Source organism: Budorcas taxicolor, chromosome 5 (genome assembly GCF_023091745.1).
Source record: "Budorcas taxicolor isolate Tak-1 chromosome 5, Takin1.1, whole genome shotgun sequence".
NCBI lineage: Eukaryota > Metazoa > Chordata > Mammalia > Artiodactyla > Bovidae > Budorcas > Budorcas taxicolor.
Window position 1 is genome coordinate 132,359,472 of NC_068914.1, and position 27,735 is coordinate 132,387,206.

The following is a 27,735-nucleotide window of genomic DNA, read 5'->3' on the forward strand; positions in this document are numbered from 1 at the left end:
TTCCATTTGGATAAGACCACCTTAGCACCGGACACTGTCCCTAATATTTCGCTCATCCAATTCTGCAAGCAAGTTGTGTGTGTGCTCAGTTGCTCGGTTGTGTCCTACTCTTATGACCTCATGGACTGTAGCCCTCCAGGCTCCTCTTTCTATAGGATTCTCTACACAAGAATACTGGAGTAGATTGCCATTTCCTTCTCCAAGGGATCTTCCTAACCCAGGGATTGAACTTGCCCCTTGCATCTCCTGTGTTGGCAGGCGGATTCTTTACCACTGAGCCACCTGGGAAGCCCAGGTAGAAAGTTATCATAAGAATAATTGGTAAATGGTGTTTTTCTCACCTCAGTCAACTGTTCAAAGATAGTGGTGGCACCCAGTAGAAATGAATGTTCCTGCCTAAAACAACTCTGTTCTTCAAGTTTCTGTTTGTGATATTATCTTTTCTTACATTTTCCAGTCACACAAGAAATTGAACTCATGCTTAGTATATTAGCGTCTTACTTTACTGAATGAGTAAGTGAAAGCAAAAGTTGCTCAGTTAAGTCTGACTTTTTGTGACCCCATGGAATTGTCCAGGACAGAATACTGGAGTGGGTAGCCTTTCCCTTCTCCAGGGGATCTTCCCAACCCAGGGATAGAACCCAGGCCTCCTGCATTGAAGGTGGATTCTTTACGAGCTGAGCCACAAGGAAGCCCAAGAATACGGAGTGGGTAGCATATCCCTTCTCCAGGGGAACTTCCCAACCCAAGAATTGAACTGGGGTCTCCTGCACTGCAGGCAGATCCTTTACCAACTGAGCTATCAGGTAAGTCCTACTGAATGAGTAAATCAGTAAGTAATTCTTTGATTTACAAAAGACTTCTTAAAGCACAAAAGGAAAAACTCAGAATAGAGGTTCAGCTAGTTTATTAATGTGAACACTTTAACTGAGTTTTCCTATAGTTTCTGAACACAATGTCATAGTCAGAGCTCTGGCCAGGTAAGGGTTAACTGTTTGGACAAAACAACACAGAAAGGAGGAGCCTCTGGTTCCAGTTGACTAATCTTTTCTCTCACCTGTTTCATGCAGCCTTCAGAGCCAAAGAAATTTTACCAAAGGATTAAAACTTAGGTAAACAGAGATTCTTTTATTTCCAGCTCTGATTCTCTGGAGAGCAAGAAGCTCCAGCTTACATGTATTCAGATGTTAATTCATATTGGTTACTCAATATATAATTTTAAAAAGTCTGATTATCTTACAGTATAGAGACAGCAATGAATGAAGGTGATGGTGAATGCTAAGGTAAAGGAAGTTCATTTATTTGGGCTGTTGTGGGTTGCAGTTTATCACTTCTGGTTGCAAAAAGTAAAAGGTAGACTTAATGCTGAGAAATATAAGACTCCTTGGGTTTTCTAATTTGTCTTTAATTTCCTGATAGTGACACCAATTCTATTTAATGCAGGATCGTGTAATAGTAGCACTATTACTTGTTCACAGACAAATCTGGAAATACAGATGCTGATTTTCAATCATGAAATATATTGATTTTTTTCAAATACGTAGTTACCAGTGGTTTAGAATATCTGAAGTGAGTCTAAATGAGCCAGATAATATTTCCTTCCTGCTTTCTTTCTATTTTGTTTCTATTTCCTATTTTGTTTTCTTTTTTGTTTATCCAGTTCCTCCAAGTTCATCCTTCAAGTTTTGATCAAGCCATATGTTTTCCATATACCTGTCTCCCTCCCATGAAATCCTAGAGCATTAGTGGTCTATACTATACTGTACTACACAGATGTACACACACACACACACACACACTTTGTTGGAATTTTCTTTCAAAATTCAAAAATGAGAAAGTTAGTTTTTTAAAGCCAAATAGCACAAAAAAAAAAGTGTAAAAAGACAAAGTCAACTTGGTGAATATCTTTTTACATGTAAAAATATATAGAACAAATATAATGGCATGAATTTATATCCGTGTGTTCCCCTACTTTTATTCACAGGAATAGGATCATCATTAGATATGTATTCATTTAAACTGTGTACTCTGGGTATTCCTCTAGGTCAGCACATGTGTCTCAGTCATTCTTGGCCTACTTTTTTTTCTTTGAAATATGTCTATTTCTATAGAGCAGATTTCCAAAACTGAAATTATAGAACAATGTGTGCTGTAATTCACAACCCTACTGTTTCTATAGCCCGTTATGTTGAATATTATAATTCTTTAAAATTTTGTTAACTTATTATATGAAACAGTCAGAGTATTGTGTTGTTTTGAATTGTGTTTCCTTGTCTATTAGTGAGACTTAGCATCTTTTATAAACGGCTTTTAATACATTTTTTGTTTATTTGCATTTCTTCTTTTATGAACCTCAGTCCATACCCATGTTTGTTTTCTTAAATCAATCTGTAGAAGCTTTTTTTTTCATATTAGCGATATAACCTCCTGCTTCTTATATATATTTTAAACATTTCTTCCATCTCTGTTTTTCCAACATTATTTATGGTAATTTTTTTTGCCTTTGTTTACTTTGTATTATGATGAATTCAACTTTGAGAACTTTTCCCATTATAGTTTCTTAAAGTTTCTTTGGTCTTTTCGAAGAATTTTTTTCCAATCCTAGCACTTTTCTATTAAAAAAAAATATGTATATATATATATGTTTTTACATTGAAGTCTTTCATCCTTTGCTTTTTTTATTTTAAACATGATATTTAGACAGGGCTAGCAGTCTATGGGCTGCCGTATATGGAGTCGCACAGAGTCGGACACGACTGAAGCGACTTAGCAGCAGCAGCAGCAGCAGTCCATTTTCTTTTCAGATAGTGATTCAATTATGATATCACTATCATTCATTAAATAAGCTCTATTTTTTCCTGATGAGCTATTATTAATGTATCTATCGTATACACATTTTCTGGTTTACTGGATGTTGTAATGGACTCAGTTTTGCACCAGTGACCCATGTGCTTGTTTTTTGGCTCAGAACGTGCTGTTCTAATCAGACTAATGTTACCAATGGTTTTAGTATCTCCATGGCAGTTTCCTACCATCCTTTTTGATTTCAGGGCAGGATGGGGGCGGTCTTTCTCTCAAACTCAAGCCCAGTGAGCAAGCATGACTTTAAGAAATTCGCTGTGAGTGGTTAATCTGTCCTCTGCAATTTGGATGACACAGGGATTGGTGTCCAACTCCTGCTGAAGTAGTTTAAAAGGTTGTGGGAGGATCCACCTGCAAGGAGGTGGAAAGAAGAGAGGGCTATGTTCAAAAAGGAGCAACGTCCCAGTCAACTGTGGGTCAACCAGAGCTAGTTCGGGGCTGTCTTACATCTGGACTGGATTATATGGAGCAATGCTGAGATCCCAGTAGAAAGAGGCTAAACGTGTATGCTGCTCCTCGAAATTTGAAGGAGAAATCGTTCCTGATCAATTAGCGGAGGTGCATTTACCCTGCCAGGACACTGCAGGTGAGAGATGGTGAATGAGGGGTGGGATCGCCCAAGAGCCCTGAAAATGGCCACCAGAGAGCGTCAATTTCAAATATGAATCCTGGCCAAAGGAGGCAAGGATGGCATTTCCTGCTTTATTAACCACCACACTGACCCCCATCACACACACACACCAACTCCTACAAGTTTCAAGTTTCAACTCTGCAGGAGACAAAGCCAGGCTTGTTCTACTGAGGAGGAAGAGAGGGGTGTTATGGGGATGGGGAGAGGCTGGAAGAAGCTGATAGAAAACAGAAGCAACCTGTTTATGATGATTTCAGCAATGAGTATAGAATTTTAAATCTTCAAAATAGCCATTTACTTCTCAGAAGTCAATAAATAAATAGAATTACATGTCCTGTGTTTGAAATGAGGATAGAAAGTAGAAAATGTCTTGCTTGTGCCAAGTTGCTTCAGTTGCGTCAGACTCTTTGTGACCCCACAGAACCCTCCTCTGTCCATGGGTTTTCCAAGTAAGAGTACTGAAGTAGGTAGCCGTTTCCTTCTCCAGAGGATCTTCCGGACCCAGGGATCAAACCCGCATCTCTTGTCTCCTAGATACTTAGAGGCAGGATGTGGACAAGATGAAACTCAAGCTTGACAACTTCACTTTTCAGTTACTTTGTTAGCAATAGAGGCAGCTGAAACATGTCAGGCTCTCAGACTGGCAGTTTACATCAATCATCTCATTTTTTTGTTATATGCCAGGTGGAAGTCTAATCTTTTTAGGATCCAGCAAGAGATTTACATATCTCCTATTTAGTCGATCTAGGAAGCCTAACAAGACTTATCAAGATGTTTTCTTGGCAGTTTCTGATGCTTCAGAGAAATTTAGGTCACTTGGATTTCAGTGTTAGAATTAATTCAAATGCTGACAGCAGCTGCTTCAGTATTCCAAATATACGAAGTAAATGACAATGTAGGACAAGTATGAAAAAATGTAGACTGAATTCTGCATTGGCTTGGTTCACCAACATTTTTGTTTCACAAATTAGAAATTTTTTGATAGCAATAATCTATCATTTCATCTACTTTTATGAGAATATAATATAATGATTTTAGTGAGATGGTGTAATTTTTATTTGCATTCTAAAATGGGAAAAGTGAAAGTTGCTCAGTCATATCCAACTCTATATAGTCCATGGAGTTCTCCATGCCAGAATATTGGAGTGGGTAGCCTTTCTCTTCTCCAGGGGATCTTCCCAACTCAGGGGTCAAACCCAGGTTTCCCATGTTGCAGGCAGATTCATTACTAACTGAGCTATCAGGGAAGCCCAACAGCATATGAAATACAACAATTTATGAAAAGTCCATACAAGGCACTTCGTTTTGAAAAAGTTCTGGTTTCTTTTTCTATCCACTTTCTTCCTTTTATCTCTGTGTTTACCAGCGAGCTTATGTCATTTGTGGTTTCTAAGCTCCTGTTCTTTACCCTGTAAATCTTGTTAAAACCCAGGCTAGATGAGGCTAGTTGGTTGAACTACCGATGTGAATTCAGATATTCATTCAGAATGAATAAATTCAGAAATGTCAGAAACATATACAAGTAGTGAACCTCTATCTTTGAATCTGCTATTTTATCTTTTGTTTATTTATATGGCAGAATGAGTTGTTCATATGTGAAAGGAAGAGGGCAGAGGGTAAACTCCGTTTGAAGTTTCTATTTTCTGGTAGGGACGCTGATCATTTGCTAAATTGGACCTTAGCCTAGTAATGTCTCAATGTATCTGGAAGCTATTGTCACATTTGGGGATAATTTTAAGGGTAAATTAAGTTTTAAATATATAGTCCTAGGAAAGGCTAGAAAGAAAAGTGTATAGGTGACACTAAGATGTAAGTTTTTCTGGGGCAAATTTCTGGATAAAACATATTATAAAAAGTAACTCTAATGATTATAACTATTTTCAGACAGGTAAATGTTACATCCTATTGCCTTCCTGTATTACAGATGGGAAGACAATCTGCCTCAGATTACTGGTCATAGCCCAAGCTCATTCCTGGTGGCAAAGCAGTGCATTATCCATTTTGGGTGATTTAGCTCCTAAATGTCAACCTACTCCAGTGTTCTTGCCTGGAGAATCCCAGGGACGGGGGAGCCTGGTGGGCTGCCATCTCTGGGGTTGCACAGAGTTGGACATGACTGAAGCGACTTAGCAGCAGCAGCAGCAGCAGCTCCTAAAAAACTCAAAAGTAACAAAAGAACAACATGTACTAGAGATATATAAGATTTAAAAGATTTTAAAGAGCTTTGGCACATCATGTCTTAAGACAGCCACATTTAAGCATACATTGTCGTTTAGTCACTACGTTGTGTCCAACTCTTTGGTGACCCCCATGGACTGTAGCCCACCAGGATCCTCTGTGCATCAGATTGTTGTATTATGGTGTTTACAATGATTAAGTACAGAAGGGTCTTTTCTACATTTGAATACACTCTAGAAGATTAATCCTACACCTGCAGATTTTCCCAGTTGTAGCTATTAGACTCTCCTAAAGCCTTGACCTGGGTTTATTTTTTTCTTATTTTTTACTCAGAAGTCTTAGAATCAAAATGGGGCCACATGTGGCAGTAGTGAAGTTGAATAGTTTTTTTTAATATCTCATGCTTTGGTCAATGCCATACTCTAGAATTTAATGAATAATAATCACAGTTAATATTTGTTAAATGTGGCTGAGACAGGTGTAATTATATTCTGAGACTTTTTCATGAATCATCTATCTTCATATCTCTGCCAAGAAGACACACACACACATATATATATATACACACGCATGTATATGTATTTTCATGTATAAATGAAGCAACTGAGGCTAAAAGAAGTTAAGAAATATATATAAAGTTTTGAAAAGGAACTAGGATTTTAACAAAGGTCAGTTAGCCTGATTTTGAAAACCCTGCCCTTCCCACTATACTCTTACCATAGTAGTTTTCAGCATCTTGTTGATATTTTACTCTCAAAAGCACAACTGGGAATTTTTAGAATGCTTAATTGTACTTTTAATATTATAACATTTGAACACATTTAGACAATCTGTCCTGGTACAGACAGTTATTATTCTTAAACTCAAATTCAAATAAAGCTCCAGAAACTTTCAAGTAAGACTCCAATTATCCTGGAACTCAAAGGCTTTGGTTCTGTTTCATAGCCTCTTTTATTTTCCAGTATCCTTTCTGCAGGAGGGACTCTGGAAACAGAGAGTTCCTGAGTATGCAATACTGTCTGAGGAAGTCTGAAGACGTTTCAGAGAAACAAATGATTTCCCTTGTCTTGTTCTTTTCTCTTGCCCTGCTCGCCTTTTCTACCTTGTTGGCCAGGTTAACATTTAGGATTTTCATAACCAGAGAACAACTGGTACTTTCAATATTGTTCAGGCATAGCTGTTTGCAGGGAAATGGATGCAAATGTATGTAGGCCCCCATGCACGAACACAGGTATTTTGATTGGTAATCAAGGCTGCTTTATGCCTTTTTCCTCCTTGCTCCTTTTTCTTTTCCTTATAGCTCTCTTCCTTTCTTCCCTAATCATTTTTTTGTGTGTGTGTCTGCAGGAGTGCATTCCGTTCTTCTAGGCCTTTGCTCTCAGCTCCTGTTATGTGATTTCAACTAGGGCATTAGTAACAGTGATAAACATTTCCCTGTCAAGAGGGATTTGTCTTTCAATAAGAGACTCTTGAACTACAAAGTTTTTAAAATGCAGAAGAATGAATTTCAAGTTGTAGGAAGTTTGGGAGGTTAATTTGGGTCATGAATTCTTCTTGAAACCTGCTTGTTATTCAGATAATTAATATTTCAAAAGTGGAGGTATGTGTTCAATAAAGAAACTGAATTATTACAATCCAGAATCTACTTTTTTTGGCTTCTCTGGTGGCTCAGATGGTAAAGAATCTGCCGGGAGACCCAGGTTTAATCCCTGGGAGGGGAAGCTCCCCTGGAGATGGGAATGGCAACCCACTCCAGGATTCTTGCCTGGAGAATTCCATGGACAGAGGAGCCTGGCGGGCTACAGTCCATGGGGTCACAAAGAGTCGGACACAACTGAGAGATTAACACGTACACACACACATGAACACACACACACAGAATCTACTATTATCACAGTTATAATTGGGACCACAGCTTCCTAGCCTTCATGTAAGCTGACAGTATTCCATCATTTCACTTATGTATGCCTTATATTCACACATTTATAGGATAATCAGGGCATTATACCCTTGAAGATGAAGAAGAGATTTTTTTTTTTAATGTAAAAATCTCCAAATTTTAATTAAGTTAAGACAGTTACAGGAATTCCCCAGTGGTCCAGTTGTTAGGACTCCTTGCTTTCTCTGCAGAGGGCCTGGGTTAGATCCCTGGTTGGGGAAATACAATTCCACAAGCCTCTAATCACGGCCAAAAAATAAAGATACTGCTTTAAAAAAAAGGGTCATGATAGTTTTTTAAATTGAAGTGTGATTGATTTACAATATTGCATTAGTTTTAGGTGGTATGGAACAAATATATTTTGGTAGTTTTTAAGGATAATTTTCCATTATAGGTCATTATAAGATGCTGAATACAGTTCCCTGTACTATACAGTAAATTTTTGTTGCTTAAGAAAGATTTTTAAAAATTTGTCTACAATTTTTTTGATAAAATTAATTTTCCTTCTTATAATGCCTATCCATGACTTCAATTTTAAAAGTATTGAATCCATCAATATATGACTTGCTATGTAGGAGGTAACATTGCCAGTTGCTGAAATTCTATCCCTTTAGACATTTCAGAATTTGCTCTTACTCTTCTAATCTACTTACAAATCAGATAATCTCTACCAGATGTGCTGTTTCTGCATTGTCTGAGATTTCCTTTATAGGATTTGTGTGACACTTCTTACTGAGCATAACTGTTGTTCTCAGTAACAAGGAATGTTCCCACAGGGAAGAAAGAGGGGGTATTTTCAGAACCTGCATCTTGTGTAGTCCTGTCAAAGATTTTGTAATTCTAGATGCGATGGTGTGGGACAAATGCCTTTGCATCATTGGTTATTGGAGCAGGAAAGGTATCCAGTGATACCAATCCTGTTTAAGATTTGGACAGATTATTGTCATTATCCTAGTTCTCTTTTTGTTTCTTTGACCATTTCCCCATGCTATTTTGTGCTCACTTTTGTTACCCACTTTTATGCTCCCCCCATTTCTCTCTCTTTTTAAATCCTCTGGTCTGGTTTCCTATTAATAACAAAAGTACCCATGTAATATTATATCATTTTTTTGTTTGTGTAGAGTTATTATGGCCAGAATAGTTACCACTGACTGAACACCAGAGACATGCCCCACACTTCATGTATTTCTTTCCTAATCTTTAATATAACCCTACAATTATTATTATTTTTTTACTAAGAGATTATAAAATGTCATACTCTATCAGCATCATCATTGTGTGATATCAGAACTTTACACTGAAGTTCACTCACGCATTTTCTTGTGCTTTATTCATAGAATATATTGATTCAGCCAAAATTGATTGAGTGCCTGTTATGTGCAAAGTTGGGATTGAAATATTGTGGGGATTACCAAGGTAACTCACACATCCTTGTCCTAGATTACAGGCTAGATGAGAAAATAATGCCTGTGCATACATAACCAAAAATACAGGGTAAATCTGTAAACTTCATGATATTCTCTAAACTCTAGCCACTAAAAGTGTATCAAATACCAATGCAAGCTTAATAGACATGTGTTGAATGAATGTTTTAATCAACTGATATCGGAAGAGTAATACAGATAAAAGTCTATGTAACTTAAGAGGAGAGGTTCCTTGGAGACTGTGGCATTTGTGTAAAACCTGGGTGTAAACTCCAGCAGGGTGAGGGGAGGATATTGCAAGGTGAGTAAACTGTAGGGGCTGAGGTGTGGAAGTGAGCGAGTGAGGGGTGTGAAATGTAGTCTAAAGTTCCATGGGAAGGACTTTCATGGACTGGCTACTGGAAGTGGGCTTATTCACTTGGTAGAATTTTCATTGAGCCATGAAAGAAAATTTTCTTAAAGGTATACAGAACAAAGAAATGAAAGTCTCAATAGAAAAGGCAATATGTTAGGAGGTTGGGATTTACATATACACACTGCTGCTGCTGCTACGTCGCTTCAGTCGTGTCCATCTCTGTGTGACCCCATAGACGGCAGCCCACTAGGCTCCTCTGTCCCTGGGATTCTCCAGGCAAGAATACTGGAGTGGGTTGCCATTTCCTTCCCCAATGGAAGAAAGTGAAAAGTGAAAGTGAAGTCGTTCAGTCGTGTCTGACTCTTAGCGACCCCATGGACTGCAGCCTACCAGGCTCCTCCATCCATGGGATTTTCCAGGCAAGAGTACTGGAGTGGGGTGCCATTGCCTTCTCTGACATATACACACTACTACATGTAAAATTGGTAACCAACAAGAACCTACTATATAGCACAGGGAGCTATACTCAATATTTTGTAAAAAAAAAGTCTGAAAAAGAATACATATATATACATATATTTATGTATAACTGAATCACTTTGCTCTATACCTGAAATTAACATGACATTGTACACCAACTATTATTGTTTTAGTTGCTCATTCATGTTTGATTTTTTGCAACCCCATGGACTATGGCTTGCCAGGCTCTTCTGTCCATGCAATTCTCCAGGCAAGAATACTGGAGTGGGTTGCCATTTCCTTTTCCAGGGGATCTTCCTGACCCAGGGATTGAACCTGTTTCCAGCACTGGCAGGTGGATTCTTTACCACTGAGCCACGAGGGAAGCCCACAACTCTACTTTGATTAAAAAAAAAAAAAGATCAGTATGAGAATCTCAAGTGGATTTGGGAAGGGGAATAAAGATAAGCCTCGAGCAATCTTTCAGCATTGAAAAATTTTGATAAGTGTATTAGATTTTTCAGACTTTCAGTTGAAACTTTATAAAACAAAATAAAACAAGAAAAAATGTGACACTAGGTAAAGATTGTTATCTTCAACAGCACACAAGTTCTTTATATCCTGAACACAGTTTTTACCCCATTATTCTTTTGCCTGACTTGTTTGTCCAGTTCTAAGACAAACTGATTTGGCAGGGTTCTACACAAAATAAGCCACAGTAGAAGTAAGAAAAAAAGATTTCTGCTTGGACATGATATGGCAAAATTGCCCGGGCTTCGGAGTCTGATAAACCTAGTCCCAGTCTTAGAATGACCGTTATTAACTGTGTGATCTGGGACAAATCAGCTCGTTTTCTTTTATAGATGCTATCCTTTATTTTGACAGACATGGCTTGTTATGAGAAGGCAAAGAAATCCCTGTCATTTTATCTATTCTTATTCTTATCTATTCAGAATGAAATTTTTACATCAGCCTGTTTTTTATTCCTTGGTTTATATCAGTTAATAGTGTAACAATACCTGCTTGATGGAGTTTTATGAGGATTAACAATAGAATATATATAAAGTGCATGTAGATGGTACTTAGAAAACAGCGACTTATTTTTCCTCCTAATTCTGTCCTGATTTCTCATTTTCCTCAAAGTGTTGTGAAAGGAAGATGAGAGATTTTTACAAATCCCTGTGACTGGGGAAAGTGTTATAGCATAGTGACTTAAGAGTATGCTTTTGGTACACACTATCACCACCTAAAATTAGAAGGTAAATTCCATGAGGACAGAGGATTTTGTCAGTCTGATTTACTGCTGCTAAGTCACTTCAGTCGTGTCCGCTGTGCGACCCCATAGACAGCAGCCCACGAGGCTCCCCCGTCCCTGCGATTCTCCAGGCAAGAACACCGGAGTGGGTTGCCATTTCCTTCTCCATTTACTGAGGCATCCCCAAAACTTTAAACAGTATCTGGCACATAAGAGGTACTAAGCAAACATATGGAATGATGAATAATTGGGTTAATATCTTGGCTCCACCATTGACTTGGTTTGTATTTGGTATAAACTGAGGCAGAAGAAGGTGCAATGATTTACCCAAGGTCAGAAAGCCTCAGTTTCTTCATCTGTAAGATAGTGACAATAATAGTATTTTTATTGAACAATCATCGGCATATAACATTAAATTGGTTTCAGGTTTTCACAGTGTAATGATTTGATTTGTATATATGTTGATAAAGATGACCACCATCAGTCTAGTTAACATCTATCACCAAACATGGTTACACATTATTTTCTTGTGATGAGACCTTTTAAAGTCTACCCTCTTATCAACTTTCAAATGTGCAATATATTATTACTTAGTCACTGTGCAGTTCATTACATCATCGCAGCTTATTTCATAATTGGAAATAACTTCATTTCACAGGGTTTTATGAGGAGTAAATGCATATGAATTTGAATGTGTTTAAAACAGCATCTGGCACATAGTGAGACTACCATAAATGAAGCTCTAAATGGGAAGGCACTGGGGCTCAGAAATTAATTGGTACCATCGGAATCCTGCCAAGTACAAGCTGAGATAGAAAAATAGAAAGGGGAATTCAAAGGTAGGGTAGAATCTCTATTATTAAAAGAATATATTAACTGCTCCCTCAAACACCTTCCTGAGCTCTGCAGTGGGCAGATACCACCCTCTTCCAAAGTGTGATCCAATGCCATGTTCTGTGGCAAGGTGACCCTTGTGGGAAACACATCCCGGGGAGAAAGAGGGACCTTCCTCTACAAGGAGAAAGGGGGAACCAGCATTTATTGTAAGGCAAATTTGCAGCCAAAGTCTTAGCTATTCTCATCACTGACACAATCTCATTTCTTCCTCATTGCCAATCTCTTTGGTGGCTCAGACAGTAAAGAATCTGCCTGCAATGTGGGAGACCTGGGTTCGATCCCTGGGTTGGGAAGATCCCCTTGAGAGGGGCATGGCAACCCACTCCAGTATTCTTGCCTGGAGAATCCCCATGAACAGAGGAGCCTGGTGGGCTACAGTCCATAGGGTCACAAAGAGTCCGACATGACTGAGAGACTAAAGTAGCAGCAGCAGGCAATCTCTGAGTTATTATTCTGTTCATGTCACGCAAGAGGAGACAGAAGTCCAGAGTAACTTGATCATAGTCACCCAAGTCTATGTGACTCCAGGCTACATACACATTTAGGATACACCTTTACTGGCTGTCGCTTGGTTCTCCCAAGCCGCTTTGCTGTAGAACAAACACAAATCTCTCATCTTCCAAAGCATGGTTGCTGCTGCTGCTGCTAAGTCGCTTCAGTCATGTCCGACTCTGTGCGACCCCATAGATGGCAGCCCACTAGGCTCCTCTGTCCCTCCAGGCAAGAATACTGGAGTGGGTTGCCATTTCCTTCTCCAATGCATGAAAGTGAAGTCACTCAGTCATGCCTGACTCTTAGCGACCCCATGGACTGCAGCCTACCAGGCTCCTCTGTCCATGGGATTTTCCAGGCAAGAGTACTGGAGTGGGTTGCCATTGCCTTCTCCGCCAAAGCATGGTAACTAACAGCAAAATGGTGCTTCCCTCCTCTGAGAAAGAAAAAGATTTTCTACTCCATCCCAGGAGAAATATAGTATCTTTCCTAAGACATATAAAAAACTTTGGATCAATAATGATACATCAAAACTCAAATCTCTGGTTCATACTGTTTTTTTTTTTTTCTACTTCATAAGCATTTCTACGCTTGTCATTATGAAGAAATGAAAGTGAAAGTGTTAGTCGCTCAGTCGTGTCTGACTCTTTGAGATCACATGGACTGTAGCCTGCCAGGTTCCTCTGTCCATGGAATTTTCCAGGCAAGAATACTGGAGTGGGTAGCTATTCTCTTCTCCAGGGACTCTTCCCAACAAAGGGATTGAACCTGGATCTCCTGCATTGCAGGCAGATTCTTTACCATCTGAGCCATTAGGGATGCCGCATGAAGAAATAGCAGATTTGAAATGACCAAGAGTGCTATTGACACCTCTTATACAATAAAGAAGAGGTGAAGAATTTGACTGCAATTTTTGAAGACGCTACCATTGTTTACTTAATCCCAGCAAAGTTGTATCTCAAACCATTAGAAGATGCCCAGAAGTAGAACAGACCTTGAACGCACAATGAAGTTTTCCACTGAATCTTGTTACTCAGTGATTTCTTTAGCAGAAAAAAGTCACCGTATAATAAAGGATTTCTCCCTAAGTATACAAAGAAAACTATTAATATTAGTTGCTATGTGATAACTGTCACAGCATAATTTAATTTTCTAAGAAATTGAGAGTTTTCCTAATTCCAGATAATATAGAGTATGACAATCTTTGTAACTTTAAGAATATTAATTGCAAGCCAAATGATAAAGCTATTTTAACTCATTCACAAGTTTTTTCACAGAAAAACATTTGGTTGTCAATATGTAAACTCTAAGCTTTTGTTTGGCTTCTAAATTGATAAATATACTTGTCATGACTGCTTAATCCATTTCTCTCTTGTTTGATCATAACTCTTAAGCTTAATTATTAAGGCATGTTTGAGTATAACAAATGAATTTCAGGTGTGTTATGTGTCTTTATTTCTTCTGTTGAAAATTTCGCTGAACTGTGACTCACTGTGTTTTTTGATATCTCATTGTGCTCTATTAATAGCTGTTTCAAAGCAGAAACTTTCTCAAAAAGTATAAAGAGCAGCATGTAGATGACTGACCAATGTGTATCACTTTCTCGTCACAAAAAAGATCAAAAATTAATTTTCAGAGTTTGTCAATAGGCAAAGATTTGAATTTTGTTTATAAAATTTGCTCATGAATTAAACTTGCATTGTAAATCAATCAAGGGGAAGGAATGTATGCTAGCATACATAATTTTTCCAGTGCAAGAGCACTGTTTTTCCAATAAAGTGAGAAACATGACCATTTGCTCCTATCTCATTCCCCCAGAAAACCCTTTATTTATGGAATTTACTTAATCCTACTTATTATGAAAATTTAGAATCTTTATTTTGATAATTATGCTATAGAATTTAATATTGTAGAGTACAATATTTAGTTTATTTGGAGATGGTATTCATTTCATAAATGGTTTCATATTTCAAATCAAGAAAACCTGTTAATGAAGATACATTTCACAGCAATTTATCAATTACATGGTAAAACACCACTGGGATATAATGTGTTCTATAATCTTTATGATATGTTTAGAAAGCACAGTTGCTTGATTTGTTGTCAACCAAAAGATGTTAGTGGTAAATATCAAGTTATTTTCAGAAGATGGGTTGTTTAGCTGTATGCCAGCACAATATCAAGAACAGAATATGGGAAGTGCTCAAGTAGTCCAAATTTCTCCAGATTATGTAGATAGGCTTAACTTCTTGATTGTGAAGTAATGTGTGGAATAGAAAATGACTAAGTTCCAGTCTCTTGTCCTTAGGAACCTAGCAGTATTGCAGAGTACTGTGTCATTCACACAAATAATACAGGAATAATATAATTATAATACAGTATTTTATGAAAATAAAATACTAATAATATAATACTCTAATATCAAACTTCTTTTGAATATTCACAGTGTGAGGAGAGCTCAGTGAGTGGGGAAATCATATTCAGTAGGGCAATGATGAAAGATTCTTGACCTTGTTATTGAAGGACTTCAAAAGGTTGCACCACGGGATAGTTGTTCAATTTGGAGGGAATGGAGGAATGAGCCAGAGCCTGGGAAATAAGAGGAAATGTGATGATATCAGTTAAAGAGAAACTAAAGCAACCAGAGAATTTGGTTCAGCGTAGGAATAGGAAAAGAAATGATGTGGGGAGAAGCTGGAAAAGAGGACAGGGGTTATTTTGTGAAAGGACTTAAATGTCAGGCAAAAAGAATTGATGTCTTTTTGTAGATAATAACAAGGCTTTGAAAAATTTTGTATGGAAAGATTGATTCAGTAAGAAATGTGCATTTGGAACTTGTTCTGTATCAATGTATAGAATAGCAGTAACGATTGAAGTTGGAGAACTATTTTAGCAGCCTGTTGCAGGAGTCCTGGCTTGCAGTAAAGAGGACTGGAGCTATATTACTGGCACCAGGAGAAGAAAGGAGGACCGTGTCTTATTAACAGGAAGGTACTTTAGAGTACCTGTGTCTTGAAGACTAATTTGAATGTGTGGGACAAGGCATTAGAGCACTTGGTGATAATTTCAAGATTCAAGGCTGAATTATACTGGAAGAATGGTTCTGCTACTATTAGATATCATGGAGTCAGGAGAAAAGTATTAACAGGGAAGTTAGGTATCATGAAGGTTACCTAGCTGATTGATTTTGGTTCTTGTGTGTGTGTGTTTTGGTAGGCGGTAGATAATGTCACATAAGTTTATTTCTTGGTCACACTCCATGTCCAAGACAGATGAGAGGGAATCTTTTTCTCCATGAAGCCATTTAGAGTCCCAGCTAGAGGGACACTCATCAGGAACTGCAGTAGCAAAGGAAAGAGAAAGACTGAAAATTTTCCCATAGATTTTTTTAACATATTGTGTCAGTCTAGGTGTGAAACACATCATTTCTGCTAATATTTCATTGGCCAGAATGAGCCCTGAATATGAGGGAGCTGAGAACTACATACCCTTGTATGCTCAGGAAGAAGAGGATGTTGGTGAACACTAACAGTATCTATTACACATTCAGTGAGTGTAAGGAAGATGGATTTTTCCATCACTGTGGGTTCTGTGTGTGTAAAAGGGAGGATAATGGATAGAAAAAGAAAACTTTCTCCTGCTTTATATGAAAAGCTCTCCCTGCACTTAGCCAAAGGAGGTTTAGACTCACAGGCATTTCTACTCTTAACACGACTGAGCAACTGAACTGAACTGAACTGATTCTTTCATTTCAGCATAATATTACCAGGTAATGATATTCAAGATTGACTGGTTTGACCAAGCCAGTCAGTCCTAAAGGAAATCAACCTTGAATATTCATTGGAAGGACTACTGCTAAAGCTAAAGCTCCAATACTTTGGCTACCTGATGCAAAGAACTGACTCATTGGAAAAGAAAGACCCTAATGCTGGGAAATATTGAGGGTAGGAGGAGAAGGGGGTGGGACAGAGGATGAGATGGTTTGATAGAGTCACTGATTCAATGGACATGAATTTCAGCAAACTTCAGGAGATAGTGGAGGACAGAGGAGCCTTGTGTGCTATAGTTCATGGGGTCTTTAAGAGGTGGACATGACTTAGTGACTGAATAACAATGGTATTCAGGCTTCAGAGGAGTAAGAGGCTTATTGCAGAATGTTCTCTCACAATGCTTAAGAGAATTTCTGGAAGTTTTAGAAAGTAAATTCTTTGTTCTGGGTCAGTATTGCAACAGGGAACATAGGATCATTTGTATTTCTAAATCTTCAATAAAATTTAATTTGTAGCATGTACATAAGTATTTGGAAGGCTACTCAGTAGCACCTATGATTTCATGTGCCACAGCCACAATAAGAAGAGTTGGAATAAGCTTAGTCACAAATATTTACTGTTGATATCACCAGTTACATCAATAAAGAAAAACTAATTATTTTCACAGGGTAATTATGAGAGGCCGGGGGAAGTATTTTTTACATTCCAGGGCATAAGGCATTCCCAACCTTTATATATGAAGATTTCTATTGGTCTATGAATACCAACGATGGAAAGAATGCTGAATGTGCTCAAATGTTTCACTTTGTTAATAAATATAATGAGTAAACTTTATAATAACATCAACTATTTATATTTATTGTATCAATGTAATAAACTCTTTCCTTCTCAAAAGTCTCCTGGTTGGAGAAGTGACATAGTAACCCTAACTCTATCCTATTCCTTAGCACCAGAAGTCATTAGGTTACTATATGTTAATTCTTCTTGTCTTATACCTGGGAATTGTGTACTGCTATATACAATGTCCTTGATTATTATATGAGCTCATTAAAATTTAATTAACTCTTAAAAGATAAGTTGAAAGTGAAAGTGAAAGTGAAGTTGTATCCGACTCTTTGTGACCCCATGGTCTGCAGACCACCAGGCTTGACTGGGGAGTTGATATAGATGTGAGATGCAATGCTGTTATTTAATGTAGACTATTATGGGAAAATTTTTAACTGACTAAGTTTAAGAGATTAATTTAATTGTACCTTGCATGTGTGCTAAGTTGCTTCAGTGGTGTCCAACTCTTTGAGACCCTATGGACCATAGCCTGCCAAGCTCCTCTGTCCATGGAATTCTCAAAATGTTGAGCTTATAGCCACTCTGAAAGGGGGCTAATAGTTGAATATCACAAATAGAATTCAATCACTCATTTCAATATGCGATTCATGACATAAAATCATTATAACTAACATCTGTTTTCTCTATACCTCCCCTCTGAGAAAAAACCAACCAACCAAACAACAATAACAAACTCTAAAGATGATAATCTAAGGTAAATTTTATGAGGAGCAATTTTAATGTAGCAGTTAAGTCAGTGAGCTGGATTCTCACTAAGACTGAAATTTTTTTTTTTTTTTTTTTTTAGTTTTTTAAAATAAAAGCTGAGCCCTGAGCAATGCATAATGCAGCATAATAGCCATTGATATGAGTTAATGATGCTTCCAAAATTATGGAACTCACAGTCAGGGAAAAGCAGATACCCTGTAGGATTTGACTTAGAGCATAATATTTCATTTCATTTCTAGTACTGCTGCTGCTGCTGCTAAGTCGCGTCAGTCGTGTTTGACTCTGTGCGACCCCATAGACGGCAGCCCATCAGGCTCCCCCGTCCCTGGGATTCTCCAGGCAACAACACTGGAGTGGGTTGCCATTCCCTTCTCCAAGGCATGAAAGTGAAAAGTGAAAGCGAAGTCGCTCAGTCGTGTCAGACCCTCAGCGACCCCATGAACTGCAGCCTACCATGCTCCTCTGTCCATGGGATTTTCCAGGCAAGAGTACTGGAGTGGGGTGCCATCGCATGTTCCTTCAAAAAAAGTCAGGGGGGGGCATCACACACATGGAACCTCTGCCAGAAAAGTCCAATTAATTAAACAAAGACAGTAAGTTGCTATACAGTACATAATTTCCAGAAGTCTATAGTCTTTTAAATGAAGACAGAATTAACAGGAATACATATTGATTTTGTAGTACTCTGTATAAAAATGTGGCTAAGATTTGCTGAAAGCCACTTAAACAGAATAAAGGGCATATACATTTAATATAAGCTCACTGATAATAGCAGACAATAAAACTCTCAGGGACATTGTTTCTTTTTTTGTCTTAGTTATTTATTTTTAAACTTCTAATTTTGTTTTGGGGTATAGCTGATTAACAATGTTGTGACAGTTTCAGGTGAACAGCGAAGGGACTCAGCCATTCATATATATGTATCCGTTCTCCTCCAAACTCCCCTCCCATCCAGGCTACCACATAATATTGAGCAGAGTTCCATGTGCTATACAGTAGGTCCTTGTTAGTTATCCATTTTAAATATAGCAGTGTGTACAGAGACATTTCTTTTTAAATTTTGAAGCAACTTCTTAGTACCAGCAAGTACAACAAAAAAACAGAATTAAAAAAGAGTATTTTGACTGAGTTAGGAGAATGCTTTAATTTATTTTGTAAGTAAACTCTTCATACCAGCAAATGCAACAAAAAACAGAGTTAAAAAAAATATTTTGACTGAGTCAGCAGTAGGCTTTTATTTTTCAAAATGGCATTTTACATCATTTCAGAAATCTAATGCAAAAAAGGATTGCTTAACAAGGATACTTACAATTGCTAGTTTTCTAATGTTTATAATCATAACTTTATTTTTAGCTGTCTAATAATTTATCGAGTTTATCAAGTTTCAATGATCAAGTATCAAGTTTATCAATTTATGAGGTTTCCAACAACCATTTTCTCAAACTCAGGTAGGTCATAAAGACACAGGCAAAAGAAACAACGTTTAATAAGTATTTTAAAAATAAACACTACAGCAAGAACATTTCATTTTTAAAGACACTGCCTTTTTATTATGGGATCTTAATCAGTATTAATATAAGCAATTCTTAACATGGCATTTTATATGCGTTAGCAACAAACATGGGATGCAGAGATTCATATATTCATTCTACTAACGGAAGAGGTACTGTTAAATAACAAAGGAAATCACTGGAGTAGTTATATAATACATTAAAGCAACAAGAGCTGTAGAGGAGCACGGACCTCTAAATGGCTAAGTAACTCAGTGGCTCTCTCTTTAAGATCTCAACTTTTTTCCTCTTGCCGTGTGCATTGGATCCCACCTTCGTAGGTGAGAAAATGGCGCCAAGTTTGTTGCCGGATGGAGCTAGAAAATTTGCCAGGCGTTGAGTCGCGCAAGTGGCAGTGCCGCATTTCCGCTTTTCCATCTGATGACTGGTGACACTGAACAAATATGAAAGGTTAGAAACTTAGAGTTAGGATTGGATACAACTATCTCTGTGACATCAAATATCTCATGTTGATGAAAATGAAAGGAAACGTCTTCACGTCAGTAACTCAGTGTTTTGGTTTGCAAAATACTTGGATGATTTGATCGAGTTTCTGGACACCTTGAAGATGCAGCTTACAAATCAGATAGCAAACCCTCCGTTATAGTTAATGTTGAATTTCCCAGTGTAATCTTTTTCTTTGGCAATTCAGAATATATTCCAGATAATGATAATAAAAGTTTTTTGTCTTATATTCTTTTAAATGTTGATTAATCTATTTCCTTCATAGCTCAGTTGGTAAAGAATCTGCCTGCAATGCAGGAGACCTGGGTTTGATCCCTGGGTTGGGAAGATCCCCTGGAGAAGGAAAGGGCAATCCACTCCAGTATTCCTGCCTGGAGAATCCCATGGACAGAGGAGTCTGGCAGGCTACAGTCCATGGGGTCTCAAGAGCTGGACATGACTTAGTGACTAAACCGTCACCACCAATCTAGTTCCCAAATTTATAAAAAAGGTCTTGAATTGGAAATTATGCATGTAATCTGGAATATGTGAATTTATATATATATATATATTCATTTCTCATACCTTTCAAACAAGAATTAAGCAGTGTTAGTTAATTTTTAAGTTTCCTGATTTCACTGAATTGACAGTGTTGAGAGATGTCAGGTATTATTTCAAGGGAATAAAACTTATCACCTATTCAGGCACTCTAACTACTGTAGTGTGGGAATTCTATTACTATGAGCATAAATACATGAAGATTACTATGTCCCTGCTATGTACTATGTTCCTATATTTTCAACAATTTAAATGATAGGTTAAATGTTAAAACCAAAAGGCTTTTTGTGTCAATGGTATTAGTATTCATCATGTTCCTTCATTCACCTAGAAAAATTGCATAATAATATTAAGGATAAGTCATAAATGAAACTGTAAATAATTCATTTGTATCTTAACTTCTTAGTATTTATAGAATTTATTTATATCAATCCCATATATTTCTTTTTAGTTTTTTATTTTTTTAATTTTAAAATCTTTAATTCTTACATGCGTTCCCAAACATGAACCCCCCTCCCACCTCCCTCCCCATAACATCTCTGTGGGTCAACCCCATGCACCAGCCCCAAGCATGCTGTATCCTGCATCAGACATAGACTGGCGATTCAATACTTACATGATAGTATACATGTTAGAATGCCATTCTCCCAAATCATCCCACCCTCTCCCTCTCCCTCTGAGTCCAAAAGTCCGTTATACACATCTGTGTCTTTTTTCCTGTCTTGCATACAGGGTCGTCATTGCCATCTTTCTAAATTCCATATATATGTGTTAGTATACCGTATTGGTGTTTTTCTTTCTGGCTTACTTCACTCTGTATAATTGGCTCCAGTTTCATCCATCTCATCAGAACTGATTCAAATGAATTCTTTTTAATGGCTGAGTAATACTCCATTGTGTATATGTACCACAGTTTTCTTATCCATTCATCTGCTGATGGACATCTAGGTTGTTTCCATGTCCTGGCTATTATAAACAGTGCTGCGATAAACATTGGGGTACATGTATCTCTTTCAATTCTGGTTTCCTCGGTGTGTATGCCCAGCAGTGGGATTGCTGGGTCATACAGTAGTTCTATTTGCAATTTTTAAAGGAATCTCCACACTGCTCTCCATAGTGGCTGTACTAGTTTGCATTCCCACCAACAGTGTAGGAGGGTTCCCTTTTCTCCACACCCTCTCCAGCATTTATTGCTTGCAGATTTTTGGATCGCAGCCATTCTGACTGGTGTGAAGTGGTGCCTCATTGTGGTTTTGATTTGCATTTCTCTGATAATGAGTGATGTTGAGCATCTTTTCATGTGTTTGTTAGCCATCCATATGTCTTCTTTGGAGAAATGTCTATTTAGTTCTTTGGCCCATTTTTTGATTGGGTCGTTTATTTTTCTGGAATTGAGCTGCAGGAGTTGCTTGCATATTTTTGAGATTAGTTGTTTGTCAGTTGCTTCATTTGCTATTATTTTCTCCCATTCAGAAGGCTGTCTTTTCACCTTGCTTATAGTTTCCTTTGTTGTGCAGAAGCTTTTAATTTTAATTAGATCCCATTTGTTTATTTTTGCTTTTATTTCCAGAATTCTGGGAGGTGGATCATAGAGGATCCTGCTGTGATTTATGTCTGAGAGTGTTTTGCCTATGTTCTCCTCTAGGAGTTTTATAGTTTCTGGTCTTACATTTAGATCTTTAATCCATTTTGAGTTTATTTTTGTGTGGGGTGTTAGAAAGTGATCTAGTTTCATTCTTTTACAAGTGGTTGACCAGTTTTCCCAGCACCACTTGTTAAAGAGATTGTCTTTACTCCATTGTATATTCTTGCCTCCTTTGTCAAAGATAAGGTGTCCATATCTGTGTGGATTTATCTCTGGGCTTTCTATTTTGTTCCATTGATCTATATGTCGGTCTTTGTGCCAGTACCATACTGTTTTGATGACTGTGGCTTTGTAGTAGAGCCTGAAGTCAGGCAGGTTGATTCCTCCAGTTCCATTCTTATTTCTCAAGATTGCTTTGGCAATTCGAGGTTTTTTGTATTTCCATACAAATCTTGAAATTATTTGTTCTAGTTCTGTGAAAAATATGGCTGGTAGCTTGATAGGGATTGCATTGAATTTGTAAATTGCTTTGGGTAGTATACTCATTTTCACTATATTGATTCTTCCGATCCATGAACATAGTATATTTCTCCATCTATTAGTGTCCTCTTTGATTTCTTTCATCAGTGTTTTATAGTTTTCTATATATAGGTCTTTAGTTTCTTTAGGTAGGATATCAATCCTATATTTTTGTACCATCTTTTGTTTTAGTGTACTGGAAACAGACACAATAATTGCTTTTTTGCTGATTATTAGGAGTTCTAGGGAAATTTCAGCTCCTATAAAAACCAAAATCTTGGTTAAATTTTAATTAAGTGTAAAGTGGGAGAGAGATACTGGTAGGAGGCTAAAAACTCAATGTCCAGAAGCCAGTGTATATACATAATTTGAAGCACTATGTGATGGCTTTTATCTCAATGTGTTTATTTTGTATGGGAAGTACTTCATTGTCTGTATCTTTGTATAGAGATAGCCTAAGAGTAAATATTTTAAAAACTCGTGTGAAACTTTATGGTTTATACTCTCAGATATTCTCCACAGAAAATTTTTCTTACAGAATTACATGAACTGAGTATCTGTTGAGTGTGAGTATATGCTGACAAACCAATTACTCAGGCAAAGGAAACACACCTAGAAGCTTAATTTGTTTATGTTATTCATTCAGTCATATCTGACTCTTTGCAACCCCACGGGTTGTCGCCCGCTAGGCTCCTCTGTCCATGGAATCTCCAGGCAAGAATATTGGAGTGTGTTGCCATTCCCTTTGCCAGGGGATATTATTCTTGACCCAGGGATTGAACCCAGGTCTCTTACACTGCAAGAGGATTCTTTATCGACTGAGCCACGAGGGAAGCCCACAGAAACCTAACTCCCTGGCTTATATATCAGTCTTATTCATATTATCTGTTTAACTCTTTCTTTTTCATGTGTGGTAAGCATGGCCGATGTGCATTTTCAAAGAACGGTTTAATGCTCCTATAAAGATTGAACCAGCAATTCATACACTGAACATTCAATTCTAAAAGGTGATAAACTTTTTCTGAAAAACAGTAGTAATCAGAATTTGACCCAAACACTTCAAACTAATAAATTTAAAGTAATAAAAGAAACGTGGGTCAAATTGAGAAGGTTCAAAGGGATTTCTTTTCCAGGATATATTTGGTGAATGCCTTGAACAGAATGTGAAATACTCTTTGTGCTCAGTGATAACTGGTGAATGTTTGATAATTGGTCTCAAGGTCTGTAATAGGATTTAAAATTATTCTCACTAAAATATTCTCTAATTTGAGTTAACTAGGAGGATCATGATTCTACTTTAAAGAAATATGAAGAACTTTTATGTTTTTTGGTTTCATACCTGTGAAACTGCTTTCCCAAACAGGAATTTTTCTGTAAATGTGATAGTCAGGATACACCCTAAATTATCATTAAGATGAAGAAAGTTGACTGAGTTGGTTAGTGAAAGGCCCAACACCCCAACTTTTATGTATTTTCCCTCATTGACTACCAGGCAGACATGGCCTACCAGCCTACCCACCAGCTAATAACAAACACTAGTTTAAAGCTATGACCATTCACACACATGGAAATTCTTGGCTTTAAGATAACTTATTATATGATCTTGAATATAGTTGCCTGTGCTATACAGTAGGACTTGGTTCTTTATCTATTTTATATATAGTAGTGTGTATCTGCTAATCTCAAACCAGTTTATCCCTCACTCACAATATAAGATTGTTTTCTATGTCTGAATCTGTTTCTGTTTCATAAATAAGTTTAATATCCTGTAATAAACCATAATGGAAAAGAACACAAAAAAGAAAACAATATATATAGAGAATATGTATATATGTATATATATAACTGAATCACTTTGCTATACATGAAAAACTAGCACAACATTGTAAATCAACTATAGTTCAATAAGAAGAGAATATAAACAGTGATAACTATAGGCCAAATTGTAACACTTAAATTGTCTCTCTTTAAAAACATCTCAGTTTCAGGGGCTTTTGAAACAGCTTTTAAATGGGTCCCTTATCCCAGCTCTTAATAGCTGTCTCTAGAAGTGTGTGAGTTTCTAAAGGGAGCGTTCAGTGACTCTAGCTTGAAACTCATGTAATTATCCTTTTGGTTGCTCTCTTACTATCTGCCAGGCAGATACCACTGAACCTTATTTACTACTGAGTCTTAAAAAGTTGGTGGGCAAGTGTGGGATCTTTCTGCCTCACTCATGAGTGTCAAGTGATATAACCACGTTTTGGTATAGTTTGTAAAGTCTGTTACTTCTTAATCCCATCCCATGCAAGTATAAAAGTTGAAAAAGATCTCAGATGAGATGACTGATTTTTGTGAAAACACAATACTGAAGAATAAATCTTCATCAGCTTTATTTTTTAAAGGTGTTCATAGTTTGAGATATTTTCTACATAGGCTTTCTCAGCTTTTTATGAGCTGTATAGAATATTATATGATTGAATGGCTCAAAATGTTAAATTCTTCCTCTCTCCTCAAAAAACTGACCAAATATACTGATTCCAGGAAATTCAATTTCCTGAAAAGTAATTGATGAATGTTTTATAAATATTTCTAATAATTCAGGAAGGTTGTGAGACCAGCATGAAAATATAATCGTTGATAAATAACATTATGTGTTATTCTATTTCTCAGTGAAACTCACCTCATAATTAATGAATTTCCTTAAAAACATATTGGGTAAAAATATTTAGCAGATGAATATATCTAATGAAAGAAAAGATCAAGATATAGACAGAAATACTATAGACTACTACAGAAATAGACATAATATCACTAATTTTTCTGTCATTGTTCAAATGTTCTGCTAGTTTACCAGAAACTTCATGGCAGGTTTAAAATTGCTTTTATCTAGGAGAAAACCAATTGAACATTACAGTCAGTTCTGAGAAGAATGTCCTGTAAACTAGGTAAGCCTTGAAAGGAAAGGGAAAAAAACTATGTGTACAATCTGTTACACATAGGTGCTTTAGAAACCTGTATGTATCACCAAAGGACCTCCACCTCAACAAAAAACACCCAGAAGGAAAAGAGACAAAATGCCAATAATTCTATGGGAAGAGTTCTAACATGACTTAAAGCAAAGATTTTTCATGAATAAACTTATTCTCCTTGGTCTTCAAGAGAGTTTAAATTCAGTTTTATTAAACCATATAGAGTCAAAACCAATTTAGACACAAGCAAATCATATTATTTATGACATATACATGAATTTGGACTTAAGACTTTTTAAATATAGCATTTTAAAATAAATTTATTTTTTACTGGAGGATAATTGCTTTACAGAATTTTGCTGTTTTCTGTCAAACCTCAACATGAATCAGCTTACAGGGGTGGGATGGGAAGGCAGATGGGAGGGAGTTTCAAAAAGGAGGGAATATATGTATACCTATGGACTTAAGACTCTTTTAATAAATGGATAATAACAGTTTTAAAAACTTTCCCCTTGAAAGTTGTAAATACTGCAAACATTTTCACCCTTCACAGTTTTTAAAATTCCTTAAAATTACCATTCAAATAAAATGACACCTTTCAAAATAAGCTTTTTAAAAAAAAATCCTGATGCACATGCTACTTGTTGAAAACATTTTCAAGTAATATTATTTTATATTTACAGCATATTGGAAATAGTCTCATGAAGAATAATATTTTAATTATAATTCTGTTTCATTAGCAGAGCAGTTAGCAATATAGAAAGAATCCCCTAAAGACTAATGACTTTTTAACTGGATCTTCTAAATTTAACTTCTTACCAGATTTAATTTGCCACTTGATTATTTCCTAGTTAGATTTCCAGAAAGAGATGTGAAAGTTCAGGATATTGCCAGAATTGAGAAAAATGTCTATATAAGCACACAGCAAAATTCCACCTCATATAAAATATATACTTTGAGTTTCTCCTAGTTTGCTTGAGAATCGAATTAGTAGAGTAGAAGTTACTACCTTTTGGGTTTTCTTGCTTCGTGTTCTGGTTCTGCTCCTTTAAGTTCCAATAGCATATTTCTTGGCAAAGCTGAAACTATCCATTCCTGTCTGTCAGAAATTTCATCAGAGAGATTTATCAGACTGACTTTATTCTTTAAAGAACATATAATTTAAGAAACAGTGGAAGAGCTTAATGTTCTATTCTTAAATATGACTTAGAAATCTAATGGCACAAGGGCTGTTAATTACATAGCAGTATTTGATTATAATTTTTTCATACTTTCAAAAGAAACTAGGATTTTCAAGTTACTAACCTTTTAGTGGGTTTACCACCACCTTCCAGATGGTTTAACGCAATGAAGAGCACAATGAGAACCACTGGCAGCTTCAAAATGCCCATTGCTTCTCAAATTTTCTGAAAAGAATAATTCAGCTCTAAAATCAAGAAATCTATTGTAGCTTTGTTTAATGACATATTAAACTAGAGCCTACTTTAAAACATCTTTTAAAAACATAATTTCCAAGGATCATAATTTTATTGATACAGCTCAGACTGCTCATGCAATTTTCAAATATTTTCAAAATTTTCCTTTACCCAGTTTCCTTCTAAAAACAATCTAGAAAATTGATATCATTATACATTATCTCTTTAGTCTTCCTTTGAAATAAGCCATACATTTAATCCCAAATTTGTTCTAATGCTAAATAAATAATAGTATTCTAGACACAGAAAATTCCTTACCTTTTAGTGTCTCAGTGTCAGCAATATCAGAAAATGCCTTTGTTAGCAAGGAAGCTTCAAATAAAACCCCAAGCTTGCATCCACTGGAGCATTTACCCCACAACCTGCTAGCCAGTAGTCCAGCTCATATATACCCTTCACACTTTTTCTAGCTCTGACATCAGACAGTTCAGAGAGACTCTGTCATTAATTTCCATCCCTACAGAGAGAAAGAGCCTTATAGATAGGAATAGCAGGTGGGTCATTATTAAACTAACACATCAGTGAATGTTAACTTAGCAGATACAACGTATCTTGGTGGAGTTAATGGTGTGTCGCACACAGCAGAAGTTTGAATTTGCCATCTTTGTAAAATACCAGAGTGAATTTTCAAGGATTAAAGAGAAGTTTCTAGTAGTGTGAGTGGCATGTTCAGTCGTGTCCGACTCTTTGCAACCCCATGGACTGTAGCCCACCAGGCTCCTCTTCCATGCAATTTTCCAGGCAAGAATACTGGAATGGGTTGCCATTTCCTCCTCCAGGGGGTCTTCCGGACCTAGGGATTGAACCCCCATCTCTTTCTGTCTTCCACATTGGCAA

At 36.8% G+C, this 27,735-nt stretch overlaps 1 protein-coding gene across 1 annotated transcript; it reads right to left on the reverse strand.

The window, feature by feature from the left end:
- Nucleotides 1-19,561: 19,561 nt before the first annotated feature.
- On the reverse strand, nucleotides 19,562-26,814 carry IAPP (islet amyloid polypeptide). The gene is made up of 2 exons (XM_052641548.1): nucleotides 26,729-26,814; nucleotides 19,562-19,751 (listed from the first exon to the last, which is right to left on the reverse strand). The coding sequence occupies exons 1-2, from the start codon at nucleotides 26,812-26,814 to the stop codon at nucleotides 19,562-19,564; spliced, it is 276 nt and encodes a 91-aa protein (XP_052497508.1).
- Nucleotides 26,815-27,735: the final 921 nt, after the last annotated feature.